At 37.0% G+C, this 22184-nt stretch overlaps 1 protein-coding gene across 1 annotated transcript in view; it reads left to right on the top strand.

Annotated features, from left to right (window-relative positions):
- Positions 1 to 2962: 2962 nt before the first annotated feature.
- Positions 2963 to 22184, top strand: part of dpr8 (defective proboscis extension response 8) — a 245019-nt gene continuing 225797 nt past the window's right edge. The window contains exon 1 of the mRNA XM_067785894.1: positions 2963 to 3032. Within this exon, the coding sequence (XP_067641995.1) occupies positions 2987 to 3032 (46 nt within the window). The 5' untranslated portion in view covers positions 2963 to 2986. The remainder of the gene's footprint in view (positions 3033 to 22184) is intronic.

The following is a 22184-nucleotide window of genomic DNA, read 5'->3' as shown; positions in this document are numbered from 1 at the left end:
CCCTCAAATATTGGCCCAATATTCAGCAATGTGCTCGATATAAAATTGAGCTTTCAACGTGATATATGTAGCAAGCTATATGTCTTTAATTGGCCATCCTTCTTCGACCTTATGTATATAAGCTTCAGCATCATCCTAATTAGTGTAAATAAATTTAGAAACCCTTGGCCAACGAACTGAACCAAATTCCAGGAATATGTTGAACCGAAACTAGGACAACACAGGACAACAGAGGTTTACATTATTAAGAAAATAGATTAAATCATTAATTTTCTATAGAGGACGCTCATAAATGCGTACAGCAGAGCTTGTGCCTTGAGAAGATTCAGAGGAAGAGCAAAGCCGATATGGTGGAGCAAGGAGCTAATTTTTCTTAGAAGACAGGTAATAGAAAAGTTTAAGCTGACAAAAGGCGTGGAAAGCGAAGCGTGCAAGACAGGAATGGGGATATTTTAAAGTTCCTTAAGCATTGGAGTTTCCGGGAAAAATTCTGTGCGGACATCGAGTGCTCCACTGAAACAGCGCGCTTGAGGAAAGTCCTAGCAGGAATAAGCGTAGTCCAAGGAGTAATAAATAAAGGGAATGGGACATGGTCACGTAATAGTCCCTTTAGACGCTTTTCGATACACATTTCCCATTGGCAGGGTATTCAGAAGAGCCAGCAGCTAGAACTTAAATTTCGATCACGGAGCGGTTAATGTCGGGCTTTGTGGCTAATACCAGGTTCGAATGTGCGGTGATGATTTGCTCTAAATCTAAATCGCCGGGCCCAGATGCCTCATTCCCTGCCATGCTGCAAGTTTCATGTAGAGAGTAGTAAAATAATATTCGACGGGTTCAGTATTGATAAAGCTAAAGATATTTGCGATGATGACCACAATTGAGTTCCCAAAATTTGTAAAAAATTTAGATATTTGACCATTGTTTGATATCTTTTAACATAATATTGATTTTTTCGAAAGTTTTGTATGCATACAACAAACTTCTTTTTCACCGAAATCGGAAAGTTCAAAAAAGTTTACTTGGGGACATCATTTTTGTGGCAAACTATTTTAAGATTTCAATATTTAGTAATCGATCAAATTAACAAAGATTCAACTAAGATCACATATGTGATTCATACATGGCGTATATGTACGGAATTTTTTTATGAACAGTTCATCCAATTATCGAATGTCGATTTTGAAAATCGAATAATCGTTGAGTTGGTATTGTTCGAATAATCTTACAAATAAATCATTCGAGTAATGAGATTCGATTAAAAAAAAATAAAAATCTTAATCGAATACTTGAAATATTCGAATATTTTTATAAATACATAAATGTTATTCGTTATTTCCGCTGAAATTTTTACTAAAATACTTAAACTTCATCCAACCCTCTTGAAATAACAAGTATTTACTTTTCGTAGAATTTAAGCTGACTTATTTACTTAGTTTAATGAACCGTGATAATTCTCATTTAACTCACTTTTTACTCTTTTGCAGGTGTGAAAGCGTTTCAAATACCAGAAATAAATATTCAATCGGTAAATGTGAACTATATTAACAAGGCTCTGCCTCTATAAATCTTTTTTAAAGTAATAACGAGAATATGAGTTAATCAAAAAGAATAAAAATTGTGCAAAAAACCATAAAAATAAAATCCGCAACGTGCACAAGTCAAAGTTGAGCCTGTTGGGCTGCCTGAGTCTGAATCAGCAACAACAGGCGCATGGAGATGTAAGGCTGCAAAGTAATCCATCATCAATTCGAGGTAAATCGACGACAAAAAAAAGCTGCTCATTCAAGGAAAGACAAACGACATTACGCAGCGTAATAACTTCGTAAAGTGAAACCAATTAAAACGAGCGCGCGTGATTCCAACATAGCCAAGCTATAGACGCAAGCTGGAGACATAAAACATACATACACACATACAAAGCGATTGTAGTACATATTCGCTTAGCTCAGAGCAAGTGAAAATGTAAATATAAAATAAATATAAAAAAAGACAGAAGAACAAACAACGGAAATAAAGCTTAAATAAAATCCGTGAACAGTAATAGCGACGACGACAGGATTCGCGTTTGTGTTGTAAAATCTATAAATAATCTGTCAGTTGTAAAAAAAATTGTAGATATAACCGAATAACGTACACGCCAAAACACAGAGATGTTGTGTAAATTGCTTAAGTGAAAACGACAGATGTGGTAGTGGAACTGTGAAATGGATACAGAAGCGGGCGTGTTTTCATTTTGAATTGTTGTTTTTTTGTTGCAATTTGTTACTGTACATCGATTCGTAGATATTGCTGCTATAACAATAAAGTGAAAAACCAAAACATCAATTTAACGCTATAAACAACACAGTAGTGAAAACAGCTACAGTCCATTTAGCGATAATTACAATAACAATAACAATTATAATAACCTCGTTACAAATAATGAATACAACAAGACGCTGCCGTCACCTCGTCCTTTCGGCTAATTAAAATTCGTAGAAAACTGTTAATGAAGTGATTAAACGCCTTATTTAAGTACATATGCATGTGTGCGTATTGTGTCTGTATTTGTACATGCATGCATGTTAATTTGTTTATTTCCGCAGTAATTTTCTTTACACAAAAATCATACGCTTTAACAATTATTGAATAGCTCCGCAAATGTGTATAATCAATAGAGTTGAATTTTGCATTTTTTATAGTAAATATTAACTACGTAGTGCAAAAGAGTTAATTTTTACATGCATTTTTTCATATACTTTATTTAATGTTTCTCAGTAATGAAATTTCTAATTAATAACGAAAGAAAAAGTTGTGGTAGCATAATTTTATAAAAGAGTTTTATTTACAAAATCAACGCACATATCGAGTAAACGTACAATAAAAAAAATAATAATAAACAAATTTAATTAAAAACAAATATTAGTCACGCAAATTGTTAGTTAACTAATGACATTTTTACAACATTGACGTTAAAAAACTTGCAAGTGAAAACAACAACAAAATGACAAATTGGATCCTGATACTGCTAGCGCTGCTCATGTATGCCGGTAAGTTTTGTATAATTTTGCTTTATTTTAAAAATATTTACAAATTCTTTGTTTTTATGGAATAACGAAAACAATTTATTATTATTATTATTTATTTAATATAGTAATCTTTGAAATACAATGTTTCTTACAGACTACATAATGAATTAGATAAATTTACAAATTAGATAAATTTACATTACAGAATAGTGTACAGAAGATTTAAGAAAGCCTGTTTTGTCATTGTGAAATCAATGACAGTAGTTTCTGACAAAGTATTAAATGCTCTCAAAGAGCGCACCAAAGGTGCATTTCCAGCAAATGTCGTTTTTACTTTGGGTAGATAAAATGGATAAGATACACGAAGATTACGTCTAGGGACATTGAAACATATTTTATGCAAGAGATATGGGCAATCAAAGATGCCTTGAATCATGCTAAATGTAAACGTTAAAGACAAGATAGATCTACGGCTTTCCAGAGATTGCAAGTTTATCAGTTGAAGACGAGCTGTGTAGGCCGGAACCGGGTTTTCAAAATTCAGAAACCGTAGGGCAAATTTAAGGAAAACCTTTTGTACACGCTCAACCCTTTGAATCGGAAGTTGATTATAGGGCCTCCATACGAAGACAGCATACTCAAGATGCGAGCGCACAAAGCTTGTAAATAAGAGTTTCAAGGTATATGGGTCTGAGAAATTAGTGCTGTTACGACGTACAAACCCCAGAACTGAGTATGCTTTCGCGATAATGAAATTAATGTGGCTATTGAAAAAGAGTTTTGTGTCAAATATAACAGTTATTTAAATTACGTGACTGTATTTACATAGTTACTAATATTTACTCGTTGCTCTTGCCATACAAAAAAGTAAAGAACAGATTACATGTTTTGCTGCTGATTGATTGTTTTGCGAACACTTTGCAATTTTATCTACCCGGCAGCTCTATGCACCGATTTAAGCCAAATTTTTAACGATGTTTTCCAAAATCAATTAAAGCTGACTGATTGAAATGATTAAAATATAACCTGTAAGCAGTTTACAAAGCTTTCTGGAATCATAACACAAGTAATCCAAAAATGATTAGAATTACCTCGAGCCTATCCCTATTCGATCGTAAACAATTCTTCATGATGCCGCTATAGTCTCCAAAACATTCCACAAGAAGTCATGAAATGATATGGAAATAAGTTACAGCTGAGCTAAAATGGTTCTCGAAAATATCTTAAAAATTTGGAAACAATCCAGTGATCCTGAAACGGAATTAAAATAGTCACGAAATGATAATAAAAATAACACCGAAATCATACTAAACATAATCCCGAACAGTACTGGAATTATCCTGAAAGCGGCAATACATGATCACAAACTTTTTCCGAAATGATCCTGGGCACAATCCCATTTTTCATAAATCTTCTGACATCCAAGCCAATACAATTTTTTCAACAGTCCTGAAAACGTACAAAACCGATCCCGTAATAAGATCAAAATGATCCCGAAATATTTCCTTAAATAATTCCAATATGGTGCCACCATAGCTGTACATTAAATAATCACACAATTACCCCAGAATAGTTTTCTAATTATCTTGAAATATTCACGAGGAAAACAGTTCCGATATGTTCGGAAAAAACTATATAACCAAATTTGTAATACAGGAACGAGAAACAAAGGAACAAGAGTTCGAGACGGTTTTTCGAGAGATAGGCAAATGAGGCAACTGAGAGTATAAAAGCAGTGCAAGCTGGGGTGTAATGAATCAATTTGATTTTTACACGCATTAAGTGAAGCATGCGAGTAATTTAATTATGATATACTACTACCAAAGTAGTGTTGTAAATAAAGAAAATTTTGCTAGTGAGGGTAATCAAGATTTTCTTGAAATTCACTGTGTTATAATAAGGTAATCAAGTGAAGCTAATATAAGTTTGTTAAAAAAAATGTTTAAATTTATTTTAAATACCTGCAAGAAAACTGGTAGTAGGAAGAAGTCATTACCACAGTAACCGACAGCTTCAAAAATTAATTTTAGCTTCAGTCAATTTGTGCTTCAAGCGCATCATGTAGTATGCTATCTAAATTGAAGTTGTTTATTCACTGCACCAACCACATGCAAGCAAGGCGGTAGCACACCGTAGAGACTGCACACTCTGTTGTCGGTAGTTGGCTCTGCTTTGCTAAATTTTGTCTTTTCTGTTACTTTATTGAAACTTGTGCAACCAACTACAATAGCAAGCCCTACCAAGCACATGTAAAATAGCTTACAATTTTCTTATCGAGATTGTATGATTTATGCGCAAAGGCAGGAACAGCTAGGATATAATTACTTACCCGTGGTTATGTACAGTATTGTGCAATAGCTTAAAGTGTTGAGATAGCTTCGAGCTTCTAATTTTTAAAAATAAAATTTTCATAAAAATATTATACATACGTGACATCTATTATTAAAATCAGTAAGTTATTTGAGTGGCACGCTTTATTTAATTTAGTGAAAATATATGAATATAGATCTGGAATAAAAAAAAATAATTTCGCTTTATTTAAAAGTGCAGACTGAAGTTATAATATCGATACCGAATACATGGAAATGCGCAGGAGATAGCTCTTCTTATAGACTATTCCAAAGTGCAGAAGTCCTAGTGAAAACGATCGCTGAGATCGCCTAAATTTTCAGAAAAATGGTGCAATTGTGCGTGGAGAAAGTGCATCTTGATACTCATGTTTACACCCAAATGTTGAAAGTGTAACATCAGTTGATTTATGTGCCCGGAGAAGTTAGGTAACTTCCTTTTTCCTAAAAAGTTGTTTACTAGCCAAGCTAAATCATCCCATGCGTATTTTTCTGGTGATTTCATGCTGCTATTGAAATTTGCATCAAACATTATTTTTCTTATTTGTAGGCCCAGCTTTCACCTTTTCAGATTTCATTTATGGAAATGATTTAGAAATGTATTTGAAACATTCAGCAATTTTATCTAAGGCGTTTACATATTGTTTTGATTTTTGGGATAATTTCACTAGGAGTAACTCCTGTGGTGTATTCCTGTTATGCTTTACCACACAGAAATAGCATTCGCAGTGATGGTCCGTCGATTCACGCCATATCACGGTAGTGTGCTACTTGGAAGGAGGTCTTTTTAAACGGTTATATTTAGCTTGACTTGACTTTTTAATTAAAATTTAAGTAACTTCCAGATAAGCTACAAGCTTCAAACTTAGAATACAATTAAGAACCCGATGGCAATTCAATAATAAGAAAAAAACTTCGGTAGGTGGCGCATGGATCCAAATATTTCAAAAAATCATATTTGTGATCCGATTTGCTCATATTTGGAACACGTAATAAATACATAAATAGAAAGCAACCGATGAAAAAAAAACGCCGCCAGGTGGCGCATGGATCGAGATAGTCAAAAAAATCGTATTTGGGGTCCGATATGGACCATATCTGGAACACAAAACAAAATTTTAAGTTAAACGGTTTTACTGAAAGCAATACTTACATTAAGTAATAATAATACTAAAAGCTAGAAAATAATTAGGTAGGTACTAGGTACTAGTCATCACACTCCTCATCAATCTAGGGTGTTAATCAGAAAAATAAATAAAAGCGTGGCCGTGTCAAATTAGTGAGAAACCAAAGGAAATCTTCAAGAAATAGAGAAAAAGAACTATTTTGTCTACCAGTAAAATCAATAATCATATAACATCAAAAAATAGTTCTAAAACCATCAAACAAATTTTCAAATTAAATCATACTCGCCCCCTGACTCAAAAAATGTCTACTGCTGTTTCTATTAGCTCAATTTGCTCCTTATATGCCTTCAAGTAAAACTCTTTTTGGTGTTACATACATTTTCAACTTCTGCGGTACCTTATTTAGGTGGTTGTGTAATTGCTCGAACAATTTAAATATTTTTCGAAGCAAGTTGCACGCATTCGCTAGTGCTGGAAATTGTTATGTAACAACAAGAAAATAGCAAAATTACTTAGTTTTAACAAAAAGTTCAATTCTCCTGGAATCAAATTAATTGCTAGCAACTGTGGCTTAATACTTTTCAAAACGTAAAATAAACCACTAACGAAGCGAGTATTTTTGCACAATAATTCACGTGCTCACACATTCCGATTGCATACAAATAGGCGCTTAAGGCCATAATGTTCGCACAACAAAAGCATTGCAATAAAGTTTAATTACAACATTATTAGTATTGATGTATTTATGATCACTAACCGTGATTGCTTACATAATAATCTATAACTGCATTAGACCTTCTCAATTTTTTTTCTAAGAAATATTTTATGATAAACGTTCTTTTAATATTCGCATTGCACTTTTAGCAAAGCTAAGAATCGAGTATTATTTGAACCATTATTTAAGGTTACTGAAGCATAAATCTAAGACAGCTTTTAGGGTGCTCCAAGTCTCTTGTATTCTGCTGTGGTAACGGGGAAAAGTATTGGCAAGTCACGAAATGGTAAATATTTTGTTTTTGTTTTGCCTGCAAATAGAAAATACCACTTGTGTTAAAAATTGCCTCATTTGTGCTTATGTTAATTTGTTTGACTAATGTTAAGTTTATTAATTACTAATTACATCTTGTTAGGAAAAGAAGTCCTGAGGATAAAAACCCTAACACGCTAGAGGTGGGCGAAGTCGATAAGGACCTCAAAACCCTAAGGGAAAAAAGACAGGTGGAGGTCCCCGACGTCACCACGAACGTGGTAGAAGAGGACCAACCGCTAAATGGTGATGTGACTCGCACAGAGGAACACCCGGCACAACAGTCACGTGAGGCTGAGGGGGCCTCCAATACTCTAAACCAAAAGGGCAAGGAGAGGACAACGACGTCAAGACGAAGGTGCTGGAGGGGGACAAACAGCCCAATGGTACTGCGAGTCCTACAGATAAACCTCCAACGGGTGTGGGTGCGAGCTGTAATAATGGTAAGGAAACAGCTGCATTCATATATACTGCCTAATTACACCGCTGAGGATCTCGTAGCGGTGGCCGTTGAGCAAAAGAATAAGCAGGCATTTACCTGGCATCCTGCTACAAGGCCCATGCTGCGGAGGTTCCACCGATGGAGTGCAAAAGGTTAGTACAGGAGAAAGGGCGCTTAGGGCGGTTGATCATAGGCGCAGATGCAAATGCGCACCACATTGCGTGGGGAGGAGTAGATACGAACGAGGGAGGCGAATCTTTGTTTTGTTACATCCTGCAAACCTATTTGCAGATAGCCAACAGGGGAAATGTCCCTACATATATTGGTCCAACATCCAGCACTGTTCTGGATATTACATTGAGCTCCGAGCGTGATATATCAAGGTATGATTGGATGGTTCTTGATTGACCATCCTTCTCCGACCATGCGTATAACAGCTTAAACATCCCCCTAAAGAGGGTAGAGAAGGGAGGAACCTTTAGAAACCCTAGGTCAACGAACTGGACTAAATTCCAGAAACATGTTGAAACAAAACTGGGACAACCCAAAGAGGTTGCTAGTGTAGAGGAACTGGAGGAGTCGAATGAAATCCTAACAAGGACGCTTATGACTGCGTATAACAAAGCTTGCCCTCTAAGAAGATTTAGAGGAAAAGCAAAGCCGCCATGGTGGAGCAATGAGCTGAGTCTTCTAAGAAGACAGGTAAAAGAAATGTTTAAGCTCGCAAAGACCGCGGAAAGCGAAGCGTGTCGGGAAGAGTACAGGGATCTACTGAGCATCTACAAGCGTGAAATTACCAGGGCGAAGAGAAACTCATGGAAAAGTTTCTGTACGGACATAGAGTGCTCCAGCGAAACAGCACGGTTGAAAAAAGTCCTAGCAAAGGGAAACATAGTCCAGAGACTAATAAAGAAAGAGAACGGGGAATGGTCACGTAATAGTGAGGAATCCCCTGAGGTGCTTCTCGATACACATTTCCAATCGGGAGACGGTTTAGAGGAGCCAGCAGACATCACTCACACTTCGATCGCGGAGCTAGTAGTGCCGCGCTTGGTGACCGATACCAAGATCGAGTGGGCAGTGAAGTTTTTTTCTAATTTTAAATCGCCGGGCCCAGATGGTATATTCCCGGCCATGCTACAAGTCCCAAGTAGGGCGGTCGTGGAATGGCTTCAAATAATATTCGATGGGTGCATAAGACTGAATCATGTACCGCACTTTTGGAGAACTGCTCGTGTAGCTTTTCTAACAAAGGCGGGGAAGAACGGTCACGTGTATCCCAAAGACTACAGACCCATTAGCTTAACATCATATCTGCTCAAAACCTTTGAGAGGCTGATAGATGTGTACATAAAGTCCAACGTGGATGAAAAGCTGCTCTCCACAACACAGCATGCGTACACTAAAGGCAAGTCGGTAGAAACCGCATTGCATAGGGTGGTAATAAGCATAGATAAATCCCTGGAATATAAGGAGTATGCTCTAGAAGTCTTCTTGGACATTGCCGGGGCTTTCAATTATGTTGCAAAATGGGCGATTATGGATGGTCTTAATTACATTAAAGTACATCCTGCCTTAATCAGATGGATCGGCTGCATGTTAAATTGCAGGAAGATTACATCACAATGGGGATTGTACGAGGCCACGAAATCAGTTGACAGGGGCACGCCGCAGGGAGGGGTGCTATTACCTCTGCTGTGGACGCTGGTCTTCAACCAACTGCTCCGGCAATTCGATGAGGGGCCCGTAAAACTTACGGCTTACGCAGATGACGTTGCAATTGTCATAAGTGGAAAGTGGCTTCCAACGATTAGTTCTTTGATGGATCGGGCGCTTCGGGATATTCATACCTGGGCATCTAATGTCGGGTTGAAAGTCAATGCGGAGAAGACGGATATGGTCTTGTTTTCAAAGAGGTACAAGGTCCCAAATTGGACCAGGCCTAAGTTAGGAGGGGTGACCTTACAGGAGAAATCTTGCACAAAATACTTAGGAATCATCCTAGACAATTAGCTGTCATGGAAGCTTAACGTGGAGGAAAGGGTAAGGAAGGTCTCAACGGCACTCTATGCATGTAAAAGAATGCTGGGGTGTACGTGGGGCCTATCGCCATCCCTTTCTCATTGGGTTTTTACAGCGATTGTAAGCCGTATTCTATACTATGGAGTTCTTGTTTGGTGGAAAGCCACACAAAAAACAACATACCTCAAAAAATTAGAGGGGGTATGCAGACTGTCGATGCTTAGCATTACGGGAGCCCTGAAAACAACCCCGACGGCTGCACTGTATGCCGTTTTGCACATCCCACCTGTAGACCTGGTAGCAAAGAACAGATCGTTAACGACCGCAACCAGGCTCGGTGCTTCGGGGCAGCTTGAGCGCCGACCATATGGCCATATTAGTATAGCGTCATCAATCGCAAGACGAACAGACTACATGATTCACTATCTGCGCTTCGAAGGAGATCTTAAGGCCACAACAGAGGTGGACAGTTGGCGCAAGGGTGCGCAAATGGGGACGAGTCGATACATGTGTACACCGATGGTTCCAAAATAGTGGAAGGAGTAGGGTCTGCGGTATACTGCGCTGATCCGGAATTAAGCAGATCCTACAGGCTGCCGGATTACTGTAGCGTTTTCCAAGCGGAAATGTTAGCCGTAACCAAAGCAGTAGAAACCCTGGAAGAGAATAGCATAAGCTGCAACCGTGTTAACTTTTATATTGACAGTCAAGCAGCAATTAAGGCAATAATCTCGCATAGCACAGCACCGAAATGCGTGTTAGAGTGTAAGCAGTCTCTGGAGAGAATCGGGACAGGGAGAAGCATACATCTATATTGGGTCCCAGGGCATATGGGAATAGATGGGAATGAAAAAGCGGACGAACTAGCTAAAATGGGCGCATTCCTTGAAGCTTGCACCGTAGATATCCCAATTAGATTGGGCGAGATTAAGCGAAGGCGAGAGGTGCACATGATCGACCAAGCGGGAAAGGAGTGAGTTCAAGCGCGGGGCTGTAAAGTGTCGAAGATTATGTGTAGGTCTTACAACCTTAGACTAACACAGTTGCTCCTATCATTAAAAAGAGAGGACTGTAGACTCATGACGGGTATTCTGACTGGGCACTGCCTTCTGGCGTCACATGCCTTTAAACTAGGCATGGTCAGTGTTAGTAGATGTAGGAAGTGCGGGTTTGAGGAGGAAACGATCGAGCACGTTCTCTGCTCGTTCCCTGCTCTTGCCAGGCTAAGACTCCAGCTATTAGGAGTGATACAGCTGTCAGATCTAGAAGCAGTAAGTGTCTTAAGTCCTAGGAAGCTTCTAGTATTTGCCAAGAGGACGGAGTTATTTTATAACATAGGTCCTGGTTTTTGATAGGATTTTTCAGTTTGGTCGTTAAAACAAACTTCTGGTAACACTACGGACTCAATCAGTCTATGTGAGGTCCTCATGGACCGGCTAGTTCAACCTACCTACCTACATCTTGTTAAATAACCATTCAACAGGAATTAACAAACCAAAAAGAAAGCTTTTGCAAATATCTTAATTTATCCTACAGAATTAGGGCATGTTCAAAAGCTATTTTCAGAGTCAAATGCCGATTAATTCTGCTACTTGCCACCAAAAAATTGTCGTGGTAGTCATTCCGCTTCTCCTAACTTTTGGGCTGCTCCCCCTGTTGTCTTATCTTGTCCTCCGCCTTACCCTAGATATACCCGATATACTGGTGTATGAAGAAGGTGTTCTTGTGGTTCCAGCATTCAGTTTCTAGCGGTTGAAACAAAGGCATTTTTGTCGGTAAATACAGTTCAGTAGCACCACAGTTTGTGCGATAATACTTTGATGTTGCTTTCCTGAGTGTGCCTTTCCCCCCATGCCGTGATATCTGTGAATTATACAGCTTTCGATTCAAAAATCATTCCGTTGACCCGTTCCAATATCTATGGCTGTTGTAAACGTTGCCTTAAACGGCTGTCCCCAATTTTGTTTGCAGTGGGTAGAAAGGCGATGGCGAATTGCGCTTAAGAGTGACAACCAGACATGCAATCATCACTTTGACGGGGATTACTGCTTCGAGGTATTATCTCCACCTCTGTGCATATTCTTTCAGATCACGAATATTTCGCAGGCTTTCTACTATGCAAGATTTTTTGAACTATTATGTGCTTATTATCTGCGACTGTTTGGGTTAGAAACCGTGTTTACTATGTTTTCATAATGGAGGAGAAAATTTCATGATATCTTGCTTGTACCCAGGTGTTTAAAGCTACGCAAAGAGCTTTTTAGCCACTGAGACTAGTTTGTTTCTCGCCGGCGCTGAAAGCTTTTTAAGAGTAGAAGATCTGCACTACTTGTGGGTTGCTAATTTTCACCTCATCACACTCATTCAGTAATGTGTATTGATAAGGTTTTTGAAACTTCTGTTTGAATTCGCATAACCAATACCGATGTGTTGGTATGTTGAGGATGTAGCAACAAACGAGTTGTGCGTTCCGACACACCTTACAAATTTTGTTGTTTATTTGGAATGCAGGTCACCAAACCATTATGACGTAGAATAAGGTACGCCTTACGACCGAAATATACCACCGAATAATTAAACCGCATATCTGTTTTAAAAATTATCTTTATTTGGTGAAAATAGTTCGTTAAATTTCGTTAAAAAAATAACAAGTAACAACATTGTCATGATAAGATAAGTCAAAAATGACAATTCAAATTTTTGACATTAAAAATTAAGTAAAAGGGTGATCACAGTTCCAATATGGTAATGTGGCGAAATGTAAAATCATTGCACTTTGATAGATACATTTACATATCCTCAGTTGATTTTGATATTTGTAAAGGAAGTACAAATTTTTGTTTACGCTTTTAGTTCGCTATAAGAATAAATATAGCTCATTTCATTGAAACGTAATATAAGTCAGAATAAGCATTAATATTAAATCTTTTAAGATCAGCGAACCTTGCGAAGAGAAAACTAAATTTTACAAAATGTGTATGAACTGTCTAATGTTACTGCAAATTAAACACAATGACTAGGCTATTAATTTTAAACTTTCTAATTGCATAAATTATATTTGCCCATTTGTACTCACAGGCAATGATCCTCGAATGCTTTTAAAATAATTCCGAAAGGTATTTAATTTGATGAGTTATTTACAGAGACTATATACTTATAATAACCGGTTTCCAAAAAAAGGGCCTCATTTCATTTTTGAACTTCTACGATCTTTCTCAGTGATACATTTTTATTTTTAAATGTTTTCTCAACAAGTATAACTAAAATCACTAGCTGTGACTTCCTGTGTAAGGTTTTTTCCTAAGCTGTTATTTTGTAACAGAAATGAGTTTCGGGAACGGTTGATCTCCCGTTAAAATGTTGGGTTCATTCCGGGTCTATGCCGAGATGTTTCGATAATTTATCGATAACTTTTTGATAACAAATAACTCATCGAATAAATAGCTACAACGTCAACAATAAAAACAACCAAGCACCACGCCCACGCTTACATTCTCTCTAGTGTTCCATACAGTACATATATTAATATTACACACCGTCCTGCATTTACATGCATTCTACATGTATCCTCAATACATATATCATACCACTTACAAATACTACAGTTTACAGTTACGCCAATATCTTAAGCTTACATTTGGTATTCCGCCATATTGTGCGCAAAATGCATACACGGGTCCCACAATGAACAGCCTAAGTAGTTGTTTGATTACAATCGTCCACAGCAGAGTTGACAATTTTGTGGCCTCATTCAGCCTCCTGTACGAAGTAATATTCTTGCAATTAACATGTAGCCAATCCATCAGGTTTTGGCTGGATGTACTTCTATGTACTTAATAACTCTCCATGATTGCCTCTTTAGAGACAATGTTGAAAATCCATGCGATGTGCAAGAAAACTACTAAGAAGTACACCTTATATTCCAAGGCTCCCACTGTGTTTATAACCACCATATGCAGTTCCGTTTCTTTCAATTTGCTTTTGTGTACGCATGTTATGTTTTAGAGAACAGTTTTTCATCATGTTGAACCTTTTTTGGTCAATTCCAAAAATTAATATATTTCCCTCAAATTATCTTTGTATGGTCAACAGAGTTTAGCTTTTTTAAATCCATTTTTATTTACTAACAACATAATAAAATTTCAGAAAGGTGCAATTTTCGTACCAACTCCTCCTCATATTCATCAACTACCGGACGAACAGACTATCCGACTCAATTTCTGCGCTTCGAAGGGGCTCTTAAAGCAACAATAGAGGTGTATGGTTACGCAAGGGTGCCTAATACCGAGGTGATAAATGTGTACACCGATGGTAAAAAAGAAGTGGAAGGAGTAGGGTTGTCGTTATACTGTGCTGATCCGATAAACAGATTCTACAAGCTGGCAGATCACTGCACCTTTTTTCAGGCGGAAGTATTAGCGGTAAAGAATGAAATAGAAATATTTTAAGAAAATAGCTTAAATTGTAGTAGTGTCAACTTTTATTTTGACAGCCAAGCAGAAATTAAGGCAATAATCTCGCATAGCACACACAGTATCTTAAAGTGTGTTAGAGTATTAGCAAACCCTGAAGAGAATCGGGCAAGGTGAAGCATACATCTATATTGGATGCCAGGGCATAAGAGAAGAGGTGGGAATGAAGCTTGCTCCGTAGACGTGCTAAGAGGACTTAGTTATTTTGTAACATAAGTCTTGGTTTTTGAAAGCGTTTTTCAGTTTGGTCGTTAAACAAAGTTCTGGTAATACTAGGGACTCATTTAGTCCATGCGAGGTCCTCAGCGACCGGCCAGTTCAACCTAACTTAACCTAACCTCCTTGTCTAAGAATTACAATGTTTTACCTTAGGCTCATACTTTTCAAGTGATTTTCTGCCAACTGTCTTTATTGAACACATAACGAGTGAATTAAAAATATATTGAGGTAAACTCCAATTGCAAGGTGATTTTCTTTGAATTTTGCTATGTCACTATTTGCAACGCTCAAAGGCAAATAAAGAAATACGATTGCATAACGCATCCATCATTACCCTTGCAACCTTGCTAAAGTAGGTGGGTATGAACGAATGTTGTAGAAGGGCGTTTGGTTGCTGAAGCAAAGCAATTGGGTTAACGTCAACCAGATTTATATTTTTCTTTTAGTTTTTTGAACTAGGACGTATTTACAACTATCTGCATTATCTTGACCATTATTGCTGTGTAGATATTGCTGCAGATTCTTTCTTTCATAAATGCCATAGGATATGCACATTTCCTAGTATTCAAGCAATTTTCAAACAAATTTCCCTTACGCTTGACCCACCTTAGGCACATTCGCCTTTGCATTTTACAGAGTTTGCGATGAAAGAAAACGAAACATAATTATCTTTAAACCTTTTTGGAAGTATTTTCAGAGTTTTTGCTATTCGGAATGGTTTTAAACCAAATTTACAAATTAATGTGAATTCATTTAGGCTCTCTCTGGAATCAGTTAGGCAAAATTTTAATTATTTCTAAGACTGTGTTTCGGATAAGTTATTTGGAGTTACAGACCATCCCAGCATGATTTTTGGATATATACCACTGCTTCAATAAAATTTCGGCATGAAGTAAGTTAGGGAAAATTTTCGAGAATACGTGAGAACTATATGAGACTTTACTTTTTGATTTGTCAAATAATGTTTGAAGTTATTGATATTGCAGCACAAAAAACACACTTAAGACAGACGCAAAACAGGTGTCTTCCAAAGCTACTTAAATCAATAAATAAATAAATAAACATAAGGTGCGTATAACCAACGAAGACATTTTAGACCGAGTTTCTCTTCCAATTTGCTTCGTGCTTCTCTAAATTTTTCCCATAAATTAGCGGAACGGGACTTACATGTTTTATGCGGACCCCTAGCAGCATCTGCAAGGCAGATGAGTGGTCACTGAGAAGCTTTTCATGGCAAAAATTCACTCGGAGTGCTTGTCAAATCACTGCCGAGAAAAAATGTCTTCTAATTAAATAAAATAATGTAAAAAAAAAATGTTTAAATTAAACGGTTTTATTAAAAACAATACTTACATTAAGTAATAATAATACTAAAAGCTAGAAAATAATTAGGCGTTGAACGCGTTAAATTTCCATTGATAGTCATAAGCAAGACCAACTGAACCTTAATCAGGTTATGCTACTCCTCAAATTTTTAGAAATTTCACACGCCCAACGCTTTTATTTAGATTAATGAGGAGTATTTTTGCATAAAACCGCTTAGCTTAAAAAATTTTTTTTATTATTTTATTTTCAAGTTCTTGGTCTTTATTTAATTGCCTATTATTTCTCATTCTATATAGTTCATTTTGTGACTCATTATTACATGGACTCTCTCCTGACAATTTGTTACGATCTACATAAGTCCTCAATTCATAAGCTTTCCAAAGATTTTACTCAACTCAGCGCCACGTATGCTTCTCCCTCCTCGGACTCCAAAGCATTTTGATGTTACTTCTACCGAAATGTATGATCCAAATATGAGCCAAATCGGATCACAAATACAATTTTTTGTATGTCTCGATCCTTGCGCCACCTGGCGGCAATTTTTTTTCATATGTTGCTTTCTATTAATGAATGCAATATGTGTTCCAAATATGAGCCAAATCGGACCACAGATACGATTTTTTGTAATATTTCGATCCATGCGCCACCTATCGAAGTTTTATTTCTTATTATTGCATTGTCTCGCTACACAGAGTCAAGCTAAATAAAACCGTTTAAAAAACAGGATCCTCGGTGTGGTAGGCGGAGCATGCTACCTCCACACCACGCTTTTGGAGTTATTCTAGATAGAAAACTACTGTGGAAATCGTAGTTCAAAACTTTAAAATAATTAACAGCGTTTTGCCAATGCAAGCAAGTATTCGGTTAAACGTTTGGTCTGCCTTCATGAGGGGTCTAATGGATGTACCCTTCCATGACCAGGACTATAATTAACTAAGCATTCGCAGTTTATTGTTTTTTTTTTTTTTTTTTTTTTTTTTTTGGTTTTAGCTTGTGGAGGTGAAAAATTCATGATGCTGGCCAACCGTGTGTCGCTGGACTAAAAAACACAGAATTTTGAACCATCGCCCGCGACGAAAATTATTTCGTATAATGGGCCAGACTATATATGACGACATGACACTTTTAGTCGCAGTCACTCAAATTCATGATATAATACCAAAAAAAATCATGAAGGGATTCAGGTTTATTTTAACTCACTCAAATGAATGAATGTTCATATATGATAGGACTTTTGGTTCTGGTTTACACGAGAAAAATGACTCTAATTCGCCCCTAAATCATGAGTTTCACAAATCTCAATCAAGTTCGGATTTCTTCCTCTGGTGTGGTTTCTATGATGCTGCTGGTTATTATCCACTCATCTGGGCCGCTCATAATTTTTCCTGTTTCCTTATCGAAAGTCAGTTGGCCAATACTTTTCTCTTGCAATTTTAAAAAGATATGTTCACCATCGCCTTCATCTGCATCACAGTAAACGCACTTGGAATCTTCGGCATTTTTTATGCTGATGATGGGTTGCGAAGAAAATTTTCTTCTATCTACAGCTAATGGATCTTTGAGAGTTTTTCGGTGGTTACTCCCATGACTTGCCCTGATACGGTGCAAAGAGGGAAGGCTACTTATAGGAACTTATAGCGATTCTTCATCGAGAGTATGATTGTATGCAATCGTATAGTATCTATCTTGAAAAGGCTGCCGTCGACAAGTTCTTCCTTTTTCTTTTTGCTGATACTGCGACGTTTAGCATCAATCTGCTTGGCAATATATAAGGCAATTAAAACCTGGCTTTTTCTGAGCGTATGCTAAATTTGAGCTAAGTATATTAGTCAAAATATAAGCCTGATGACTATATAATAATCTACTTACTTTGAGGGTATGTTTCACGTTCGACGCGGTCGCCTACCTGGGTTCAAGTCCCTTCCACGTTCGACTACTACTCTGACGAGCCTGGGGTCTAGACTATTCCAACACAACATCAAAACTTTTGAAACAAGTTTTTTAAATAATAGATAAGTTTTTCTTAACCGGGTCGCCCTCGGCGGTGATTTGGCAACCACTTCGAGTGTATATGTGCCATAAAAATCTTCTCTGTTTAAACTCATCTGGCTTGCAGATGCCGTTCGGATTCGGTGTAACCCATGTAGGTCCCTCTTGTAAATTTGTAGTAAACTTTTTTTTTTAAGAAAAGCTCAGCCTTAGGTCTCTTCGGAAGTTGTCGCGCCTAGCATTTATTTATTTATTTTTATTTCATGTGCCAAAGCCAACTTATGTTATGTCATATGTGCCTTCTTTGTTAGGAGTATCAAAGCCTTTTTTTCTATTGTCTGCTGGTTTTAGTGGACATATATCCACTGTTTTGTGCATATCATGACCTCAGGGAGTTTTCTGCGTACTTGTTCCATGTATCGGACTTAAATAACTGCAGAAATGCAGTTTGCATCCCAAGATTTGTTTTAGTAATAACTGTTATTTTATAAGACAGGACCAAAAATTAACCCTTGTTCTCTTTAGTAAGTGACTTTTTTTGATCACGGGCCGGCTTAAGTTTGGTAAATAAGATTGCAATCTCTAGATAGCGAGGATGCGCTGTAAGGAACATGGGCCTTGGAATGGCTGCTCTATGACTATATGTGCTGCACAAAATTAAATGAGGTTATGTGCTACTTCTATACTTACTATGCTGCCTGGGTGACAGTATCTGCTTGTTGTTTGACAGTTACGGTACGATATTGTGAGAGCTTTGTAATAGTTTTGACTGAATTTTGCATGCTTAGTGGCCGGTATCCTGACAGGACAGAGCTACATAATAACACACGTCTGGTTTCTGATAAGGATTTTCAATTTGATCGTTGAGCACACATCTGATAAAACTATGGACTAGTTGAGTCTATGGACCGGCCAGTTCAACCTAACCTTAGCCTGTTCGTTTGAATACTCTGACTTTCAACAGTATATATTTTCAATGTCAAATTCAAACATAGTCATGCAAATATATAAAGCTTTCTTATTATTTGTTTTGCCTCATAGTCATTTCCTACATTATCATTATTATTATTGCATTCGTTATTATCATTTTCATCGGGACACTTGCTTCTAATGATTATTACACTCTGTGACATTTAATGTTATTATATTGCCATATTCGACTAACTATTTTTACGGTTCATGATTGTCAGCCAAAATGACATTCCAATTATTCTTAAAGCATCAGTTACTGAAATAGATCGTCTTTCAATTGTTTGCTACTCTACCTACAAACTTTATGTTGTAAAGCATTTAACAAATCATGGTTTAATAACATTGCTTCTTTCGCTTCGTTGCACAATTTACTACTTTCTTTTTGAGTATAACTTTTTCCATTATTCAAGAGTTAGTTTGCGGTGATAGACATAATTATATACATAACTTGAATTTAGTTCCCATCTATGCTCGTCCCTTTTTATACTCAGCGTGCTTTGCACACAGAGTATATTAACTTTGATTGGATAACGGTTGGTTGTACAGGTATAAAGGAATCTAGATAGATATAGAAAATCATCAGTATCGAAAAAAAATTTGATTGAGCCATGTTCGTCCGTCCGTCCGTCCGACCTTTAGCACGATAACTTGAGTAAATATTGAGATATCTTCACCAAATTTGGTACACTAGCTTATCTGAACCCAAAATAGATTGGTATTGAAAACGAGCGAAATCGGATGATAATCACGCCCAATTTTTATATATATAAAATTTTGGAAAACACAAAAAACCTGATAATTTAGTAAATAATACACCTAGAATGTTGAAGTTTGACATTTGGACTGGTATTGAGCCTCTAGATAAAATTTTGGAAAAATTTTTCAAAATGGGCGTTGCACCGCCCACTTATGATAAAATAAATTTTACAAATATTATTAATCATAAATCAAAAATCGTTAAGCCTATCGTAACAAAATTCGGCAGAGAGGTTGCCCTTACTATAAGGAACGATTTGAAGAAAATTTAACGAAATCGGTTAAGGACCACGCCCACTTTTATATAAAAGATTTTAAAAAAGGTTGTGGACGAATAAAATAAGCAATATCTTTGCAAAAAAGAGCTTTGTGCCAATGGTATTTCATTTCCCAAGTGGATTTATAACAATAAATAGGAAAGACTTCAAATTAAAAAAAAATGTGCATGGCACCGCCCTTTTTATGACTAAGCAATTTTCTTTGTTTCGGGAGCCATAACTCGAAGAAAAATTAACGGATCGTAATAAAATTCGGTACACAAATTTTCCCTGTAGCAGGAAATATTTCTAGGGAAAATGGACGAGATCGGTTGAAGACAACGCCAACTTTTATATAAAAGATTTTTGAAAAGGTCGTAGACGAAAATAATAAGCTTGACTTAGCAAAAAATAGTTTTGAATCAATGATATTTCACTTATCAAGTTTTATTGTAAAAGGAAATGGGAGGACATTTTTTTTAAACGGGCGGTGCCACGTGTTATGTAGCAAAGTAATTTATCTGAAATGAAATGTACAATTGAAGCTCACGCTGAGTATATAATGTTAGGTTACACCCGAACATAGACACCTTTACTTGTTTCTTTGTCAATATGAATAATATTTTGGTACCATTTTGGCATTTTGAATTTGAGGTATGTATGTATGTAGTAGTTGGCAGAGCGTGTTATGAATGAATTTGTAGTTGTAATTGACATTTCGTTAGATAGTTAGATATGCTGCAATAGCAAGGAAGCGCTGATGGTACTGGCTGTTGGAACTAAATTCACTGTAACTCACCCAAATTGTGTGCAGCATATGGAACTGAAGAAAAATGGTTCGGAAAATGCAAAAAAAAAAAAAATGTGTGGTAATATATCATGATCTGAAAATATTTACGAAGCACACAAGGGCGCCTATTTTGTGCTATTCGTCGTATGCATTGTGTTTCTAAAGTTGCTATTTACGTACCTATGTATGTATGTGCATTTAAGACTTTGCGTAAATCTGCAAAAAACTCACCACTCTTCTATTTAGAACTTTCTAAAATTTAAGTCCAAAATTTAAGTTTTTAATAAGTAAGCAATTAAGTGTTTTTCAGAAGGAAGTAGAAACCGTGAGTAAAGCAGTAGAAACACTGGAAGAAAATAGCCCAAACTGCAGCCGTTTAAACTTTCATACTGACAGCCAAGCAGCAGTTAAGACAATACTCTCATATAGCACCACAACTAAAGGGTTGTTAGAGTGTAACTGATCCCTGGAAAGTATCGAAATGTGGAGAAGCATACATCTATAATGCGTTCCCGGGCATATGAAAATGGAAAAGCGGATGAGCTTGCCAAACAGGGTGCATCGCATGAAGGTTGTAACGTAGACGTTCCAACCAGATTGGTGGGGACTAAAAGAAAGGCGAGAAGTGCGGGGCTGAAAAGAGTTGAAGATTATGTGCAGGTCTTACAATCTCAGATTAAAAAAATTGCTCGTATCATTGAAAAGAGGGTGGTATTAACTCATGTCTCGACATTGCCTCCCTGATGTCACATGCTTTTAAATTGAGTTTGGTCAGTGAGAGGTGATGTATAAAGTACGGGTTAGAGGAGGAAATGATCGAGGACATCTTGTGATCGTGGCTCTCGCTGCAGCAAACTTCTGGTAACACAACGAGTTCATTAAGTTTATGTAAGGGTTGTCATGTATCGACCAGCTCGACCTAACCCTAACTTTTTACCGATTTGCGTCGTGCAACTCTTTATTTTTCATTACATTTTATGCTGACCCCGAACGGCATTTGCAAATGACGAATTTATGCTGAAAAAATTTTCATGACAGAAATATATTCGGATGTTTGCCAAACCACTGCCGAGTAGCGATCCCGTTAAAAACATTGTGTGCTCATTGAAAACAGTTTTGAGTGAGTGATGTAGTTTTTCTCGTGTGCAAAGCCTATTTGTTGTTGTAGACAAGTATGCTACCGCCATAGTGCGGCAAATGTAGAGCACCAATTCTGATACTAAACGCAAAACTGAAATTGTTCCCGTTTAACATTAGGATGACTGCTGTGGTGTGGTAGTAGCGTACATACCGCGGGTCCTGGGTTCAAGTCGGGGACAAAACAAACTAAAAAATTTCGAGGAAAGTTTTTACAATTACAAAAAAAAATTTCCTAAGCGGGGCCGCCCCTCGGCAGGCGTTTGGAAAATACTTCGAGCGTATTTCT

The sequence above is a fragment of the Eurosta solidaginis genome, chromosome 4, assembly GCF_040869045.1.
Source record: "Eurosta solidaginis isolate ZX-2024a chromosome 4, ASM4086904v1, whole genome shotgun sequence".
Lineage (NCBI taxonomy): Eukaryota > Metazoa > Arthropoda > Insecta > Diptera > Tephritidae > Eurosta > Eurosta solidaginis.
This window is presented reverse-complemented; position numbering and strand designations above follow the sequence as displayed.